Source organism: Blastomyces dermatitidis (genome assembly GCF_000003525.1).
Source record: "Blastomyces dermatitidis ER-3 genomic scaffold supercont1.5, whole genome shotgun sequence".
NCBI classification, from domain to species: domain Eukaryota; kingdom Fungi; phylum Ascomycota; class Eurotiomycetes; order Onygenales; family Ajellomycetaceae; genus Blastomyces; species Blastomyces dermatitidis.
This window is the reverse complement of record NW_025544778.1, coordinates 2,392,893-2,399,701: the sequence shown is the minus strand read 5'-3', so window position 1 is coordinate 2,399,701 and position 6,809 is coordinate 2,392,893. Positions and strand designations below refer to the sequence as shown.

General features: G+C 45.3%; 2 protein-coding genes across 2 annotated transcripts; one reads left to right on the top strand and one right to left on the bottom strand.

Annotated features, from left to right (window-relative positions):
- Nucleotides 1-918: 918 nt before the first annotated feature.
- On the bottom strand, nucleotides 919-3,352 carry BDCG_05175 (oxidoreductase). Its single transcript, XM_045420841.1, has 6 exons — nucleotides 2,834-3,352; nucleotides 2,683-2,742; nucleotides 2,504-2,557; nucleotides 2,374-2,390; nucleotides 2,108-2,258; nucleotides 919-1,927 (listed from the first exon to the last, which is right to left on the bottom strand). The coding sequence occupies exons 1-6, from the start codon at nucleotides 3,011-3,013 to the stop codon at nucleotides 1,238-1,240; spliced, it is 1,152 nt and encodes a 383-aa protein (XP_045276863.1). The 5' UTR covers nucleotides 3,014-3,352; the 3' UTR covers nucleotides 919-1,237.
- A 403-nt stretch (nucleotides 3,353-3,755) lies between these two features.
- BDCG_05174 (posttranscriptional regulation nuclease) lies at nucleotides 3,756-6,418 on the top strand (the record flags this gene model as incomplete). The annotated part of the gene is made up of 9 exons (XM_045420840.1): nucleotides 3,756-3,762; nucleotides 3,844-4,212; nucleotides 4,278-4,375; nucleotides 4,441-5,286; nucleotides 5,342-5,428; nucleotides 5,489-5,735; nucleotides 5,798-6,029; nucleotides 6,080-6,272; nucleotides 6,329-6,418. The coding sequence occupies 9 exons, from the start codon at nucleotides 3,756-3,758 to the stop codon at nucleotides 6,416-6,418; spliced, it is 2,169 nt and encodes a 722-aa protein (XP_045276862.1).
- Nucleotides 6,419-6,809: the final 391 nt, after the last annotated feature.

Genomic DNA, 6,809 nt, shown 5'->3' with positions numbered 1-6,809 from the left:
GAGACTCTACACTCTGATCTGAATAATAATAATAATATTTAAAAGATACTCAATATCAAGCTCATTCAGAGAAACTGAATTAAATATCTAGTATATTAAGTAAGTCATAACTCTTAATTTAATAAATAAATAGATTATAACTATCTCTCTAATATTCAGTTATATCTTAATATCTTCTATATCTGCTATTTAATAAGATCTTAATAACTATCAGTAACAAACTCAGTATCAGATATTTTATAAGCAGACTCTGTATATACTGACATGCTTAATTCTTTTCAGATATAATATTACAGTATTAACTGCTATTAGAAGAATAATCTATAATAAGTCTCTTCATTCTTAATAGAACAGAACATATTCTACTAAGAAGTAGAGTAGAATATATTCTACTATAAGTTTCAAAAGTAGGACTGAAGACTCTCACTACTTTATATAAACTCTAGAACAGAGTGTATCTCACTAGAACTTCAGAATAGAGTAGAATATATCTCACTAATTTCACTCTTTAAGCTATTCTTTTTTTTTCATTACTGTATACTCTAATTGTCTAATTATCTGTATATCTTACTATCTATATCACATATATAATATAATAACCTCACCACTCTGGGGAAGGGGTGAGAGAGGTGAGGAGGCAGAGTGTAAGGCCTAGGACTTAGGGCATGCTTATGTACACATCATGTGACCCACAGAAGCTGCAGCATCTTATACTCATTCTCTGCTTCTCTACTATCTAGTTCTCTTCTTCAAGAATCAGTAATATTACATCCTAATATGAAGCTGCTGTCACCCCGATATCCATGTAACCAAGTCCTAATAGCCAGAAGATGAAGAGGCATGCTGGAACGGGTACAATTTATATTATATAAGCCATTCGTTTAACTTAACTACGCAAGATTTTCCATTTTTGGAGCAGTTGTACTGAGATTATGAATGGCTTCTTATGGCAAACCTACTAAAATTAAGCTTTTGTCGCCTTGGCCGCAATGGGGTTCTAAATGCATCTACAGATTTAGATCGTGTTGGATAGATTTTATTGTCGTATTTCACAATTTCCAAAAAGCCACGAAAGGACGTGTGCGAGAAAAGGGGAAAAGCCATGTCGTATGGATTTGGGATGGTTGCAGTTGGGCTATGAGTACTGAGATAGAAACTCTGAGCTACAGGATGAAAGAAGCAGATCCATTCAATCATAGCCCGAGACGCTAGATGTTAGAGGAAAAAAAGATAAAAATCACTGATACTCCTCCTTCAACCCGCCATATGTCGCCGCCAACCTCCCCGCCAAATGCTCTCTCGCAGTCAAAGGAACTTCCCCAGCATCACCACTATTACCACCATTATCTCCCAGTCGCTGCCCGCCGTCCGTCGTAGACATCATATTCTGCTTCCTCCGCTCCTCAACGAGCTGGCTAGGAACAGGCACAAGCTCCGTGTTATTCACCGGATGACAGAAATATGCCATGCTATACCTATCACGGCTTCGGTCGCCTTCATCCATCTCAACTCCCTGCTGCTGCTGCTGTTGCTGTTGCTGCAACTCCTGTGGAAACACAACTCGATGTACCGTAGATTTCAACAGCCCAGCCGTCCAGTAACTCAGCAGATCACCAATGTTTATCAGTATGGGTGGGAATATCGCATCCGCGCCACTGCCACTGTCACTGCCAGAAACAGCAGGCCGAACAGGTACAGGCGCCCATCCCCCCGTCGGCGTAAGGATTTCTAACCCTGGCTGGCCATCTCGCTGGAATAGGAGGGTGATACTGCCGTAGTCGCTGTGGGCCCCGGCGCGGACGTCAACGCCGTGCTTGAAGGTTGAGGAAGCAGGTGAGTCGATTGAAGGGTAGTAGAGGAAGCGGAAGGTGCAGCCAGACGGCCCGACGGCGGGGTCGTGACGGGATGTAAACCAGTTTTCGGGGATCTAGTTTCGGGGCGGAAAAGGTGGGGGGAGGGGGGATTTGTTAGTTGGATCGTTCGAGGTATATATATAGTTATATACTTATATATAAAGAGGGAAGTGGCGTGGAATTCGTAACGCCCTTGTTCTTTCCTCGTTTCTATGTCATCCTACCCCAGGGGATTAGTTGAGGAATATGCTTACATCTAAGCCTAGGGCTAGGAGGGCGAGAATCCGATTACATGTCTTTCGACATAGGTCCATGAAGCATGCTAACTCGGCTTCGTGGTGAACAAGCGATTTAGGCAGCTCCTGCTGGGGCTTGTTATCTTTGAATTCGCCAAAGTTCATTGCTCTGGGTTGACGATCGTTAGCCAGAATCCATTTCTATATATCTATTGTATGGAGGAAAAGGGGTGCCTGGTGCGTATAGGGAGCGAGTCAGGATCTAGAGCGGAGAATATAGATACTCTTTGAAATCGCCTCTCTATGTTAAGCAAAGCCATACGATAATAATGCTTTGTTAGCGTCATGCTCGTCCAGATGAGTATGCGAACGAAGCAACAATAGGGGAATATTGAGCTATTTGGCAAAGCGCACCTGTTGATGTTTGGGGTCAAGCGTTTCCGCATGCATGCCAGACCAGCCCCTATTCTATTTTCACAAAATTCTCAATCAACTGACGGGTTTATAGAGCGTCTGATCATCTCTTCTTCAAATGGTGAAGAGTCGTGCATAACCGGCGATGCACAAGATACAGGTATGTTGCTTCTACATACATTTGTACCAATCGCAACCACAGCTTTTTCTTCATAAGGAGAAGCAAAGAACTCCCGGGCCTAAATTTTGAGTTCCAATGTCAGGTTTTGCCAATATTTATCTACCTGGCCTGCGCAACGAGAGGCTGAAAGCAATTGGGTATAATCATACCATAGCAAACGCGCCCTCTACATCGTCACTTGAGAAATAACTGCTGGCACTATCCACATAGAAAAAGCCATATTTAGTTGCCGCATCGATCATAGCCTTTCCAACGGCGGGTGTGGCTTTTGAGATGTTGATCACTGGCAGCTGCACGGCAGCCGCTCTGGCGGGCTTATTCTCGACCATTGCTAATCAGTCAATGATGGCGATGATATACGATTGTTTGATAGAGTGGAAGGTTATATCCGGATTTTGAAAGTATTTATGATTTTTCGCCTTGTACCACACCATATCATATCGGTCCGGGATCGGTTGCATGGGGAAGAGGCAATCTTTGACATGGAGGAGCTTCGGTCAGTTCCGCTTGACGGGGACGAGTAAAAAGCCGAACATCGGCGAGGAGTATGATGCATTCATTAAAATTAGATCGGTTAAATAGAATTTAAACCTTTTTTGATCTTTTGAGATTAATGAAACAATATCCATGGTTGTTCAACCGAAGGGACATACTCTCCTAGGGAAAAATGCACGCGCATCTTGGTATTTGCTTGGTACCCATGCATATGCCGTGTCTACAGCCACGCCCCACTCCATTACCGCCACTGCCCGCCTGTTCTCCCGCGCTCTCACTTTTGCTGCTTCCGATTTCAACGTCAACTCGTTCACATCCCCTTCGACTCCTTGACATCCCAACCACGGCCCTCTGCTGCTGCTCTACTGCTGTGTGTCAGCATCAGCGTTCCTCCTGCCAACCGTGAGCCATTGCAAGGGTTTGCCGCAGTGTATTCCATCCGACCGCACGCGCGCATCTCTGCTAGCTAGCTTGGAGCTCCCCCTTGCCTTTCGCCCAAACAAGCTCCAACGACTGGCGGAGCACCACTGCCCTCAACCACCTATTGCTTGCTAGCTGAACAAAGCTCTCTACACTATGCCGAGTATGTATCAATCAAGCCACCCAACTACTGCTGTTCTCATAGACCGCAACTGACACAAAACCCTTGGGTCCCCTTTTCTAGTTTGTGCCTTTGATGAGTGGGCCAGCGGCCGTGCCCAGACTCTCCCTCTTTCCGCCCTTAAAGGTGCTGTCATAGGCATCGATGCCTCCCACTATCTTGACCAACACCTGAATCACCATGCGACCAAAGAACCCCTCCTCATTGCCCTGGGAGGCTTCCCGTTTTCTCTGAAATCCAATATCGAAAAGGAGCTCCAAGCCCTGAAGAACTTGAACATTACCTGCGTCTTTGTCTTCAATGGGCTTGATTTCGGGAAACGCGAAACCGATTTCTCTGCTCAAGCTAACTCTACTCGCGCTCTGGAACAGGCATGGGAGTTGTATGACCAGAAACAGGCGGACCAGGTCGTCGATGCCTTTAGTTCGGCCGGTATGTTCATTTTTTTCTGGGACAGACATTCCTAGTTTTAACATGTGCTGATATTCGACTGGTAGGGAGCGCAAAACCCGAGACTCTTTATAAGTTCTTGCAAAGAATTCTACATGAACTAGGAATCGACTTTCTCGTTGCACCTTACGCTGCTTCCGCACAGGTAATTTTGTGATCGGTCTCTCCCGCGGCTTGGATTTATGCCTAATTGACACTTTTCTTCTGCAGCTTGCCTACCTTGAAAAAGGCCCCAACCGATTCGTCGACGCTGTTTTCGGCCCATCAGACCTCTTCCTTTTCGATATAGACAAAGTCATCACGAGACTGGATACCGACCTTTCTAAATTCACATGGATCACTAGGCAAATATGCCAAGATGATCTGGGAAGGATAACAAATGAGCAGTTCGTCGAATTCTGCTTGCTCCTTGGCTCCCGATTTCTCCGAGCCTTCCCACCTTTCGAAAACGTGGCATTCCCTGGAAAGAATGTTAATATCCGAGAGGCTATGACCGCGTATAATAGCGCCGGGCGAAATGCTTTGGTTCTGTGTGGTCAGATTGAAGATGACCATCGAATCAATGACTTGCCCTACGTTGAACATTTTAAGCGCGCACTCATGACGGTGAAACACCATATAATTATGGATATTGATGGGAAGGTTGGCCCTATGGATGCTGAGAATGTATCCAACGACTTGCATGAACTCATCGGGCAGCGACTGCCAGAGGAACTTTACTTTTACATGTCCAAGGGTATTCTTGGTTCTCAAGTTCCCGACTGGTTGACTTCGGGCGAGCTCTTGATCAGGCTACCACTAGGCGCTGAGGACTCGGAGATTTATCGTCGTCTCCAGGGAGATCTTCTTACTCCTATTCGAACCCAGGCTTTGTGCCTGCTTTCCAATTCTCTTCATCGCTTCTACCAGACTAAAGCTATCAATGTTCGTACATGGTATGCGCCGAAATCTACCCGCTCTATCAACCTTAAGGAAGATTTGCCTTCAGTGAAGGAGTCTACCATCTCGTGGAAACTTCGAAGTGATAAATTCCCGGAAAGTGTCAAGCAACTCCAGGTATGGTACACTACGGCTGTCGCCTTTTGTATCGTTTATGCTCATTTTCCATTAGGCCGATTCTCTCCCATTTACTTTCGCCCTTCGAGCTTTGAAGGATCAGGAGTTTGTTTCCAACTCATTCTCAACCCGGGATGCGCCTGTAAGTAATCAATGTTTCATAAAATAGCGGAGGTATCATTCATTATCTAACATTTAATAGCCTCTATCATCAAAAACTGAAATTCTTGCAAATGTAATGTGGAGGTTATTACAACTACGGGGCTATGTCAATGATAAGCACCGACTCACTCAATGGGGACAAGCATTGGAAGTAGCCATGTCGTCATTAGACCCTGCGGAGAACTTGGAAGAACCGACTTTTATTGCCGTGGAGCTTTTGCGTCTCGGGGTTCTGAGCTCTAAGGATTGGTTTGCGAATATCTCTGGTGGCCCAATGAGGGGTACCGGTAAGTGATATTGAAATTCTCGCGGGTTTTGCATTTGTTTGCTGTACTAAGCTTTCCATTAGATGAGGAGAAAAAGTTCAATCTGCTGGTGTCACAAGTTGCCTGCATTGGCAAAATCCGCCACAAATCCATTGGCTATTCAGGTCCTCTGAGTAGACAGCTCCTGTCGTTCCGTTCCCTAATATGCGCTGTCCGGTCGAGCCTTAGAGATTTGGTTGAGGTCGTCCTAGCAAGTCTTTTGTTGAACGGAGAAGCGGACCGCGATCGTGATGACTGGACTGATTTGGGGCTCAGGTTAGTCAAGCTAATTACTTATCAACCTCGCAATACTAATTGCAATTTAGTCTTCCTTTTATTGATGATAACAATTGCGGACTTGGAATTGCTGTTCGGACGTATCTTGACGACTTGCCACAACAATCGGAGCCAATATCGCCAAGAGTTCGGGCTGAGGTCAAGGCCAAGGGCAAAGAGTGGTTCCAACATAGCGATAGCTTCAGCGGAAACCTGGACATGGCCTTCACACTTTGGGATGCGGTATGTTCGGACCCACTATTGTGAAAAAGGAAAATTAAACTAATTATTTCCGCTAGGTTTATCGAGCATCTCAGAATGCTGGGAAGGAGTTCAAAGATGCGAAATTGTGGGACGAGACCAATAAATGGTTGACGGAACGGAGATAACTGGGGGTGTGTTTTTCTTAACTCTTGCTTTGGCGTGGCCAAAAAGCTGGCGCTGCATTCCCTGGCAGCAATCGTAGAACTCAGTTCGGTGTTTACCCTACCAATACCCTAATCTGGTATCAATATATCAATATGGTACTGGACCCAACCTTAACGGTTGGGCTGACCCATCCTGTGATAGTTTAACCAACCATCGGAATAGTCAAGCGTAGGATAGCAATTGCTACCAAGCTTTAAATATATTTCAATCAACTCAGGATTTCCATCCAAGCTACAGAGTTACGCTAATAAATAATTGCCGTGGTTTGTTCTCCTTAGCGCTGCGGCTATCGATCTAGTTCCCTCATTAGTAATCGCGCCGGCAACAGCTGTCCTCAATATCATTTGGCCC

Bases quoted from the DNA above. Each gene is read 5' to 3' on its own strand.
- BDCG_05175 (XM_045420841.1), bottom strand. From the start codon at position 3,013: ATGGTCGAGAATAAGCCCGCCAGAGCGGCTGCCGTGCAGCTGCCAGTG. The intron at 2,743-2,833 runs GTATGATTATAC...CTCAAAATTTAG, and splicing joins TAGAGGGCGCGTTTGCTATG to GCCCGGGAGTTCTTTGCTTC. The intron at 1,928-2,107 runs GTAAGCATATTC...CCCCGAAACTAG, and splicing joins TCCTAGCCCTAGGCTTAGAT to ATCCCCGAAAACTGGTTTAC.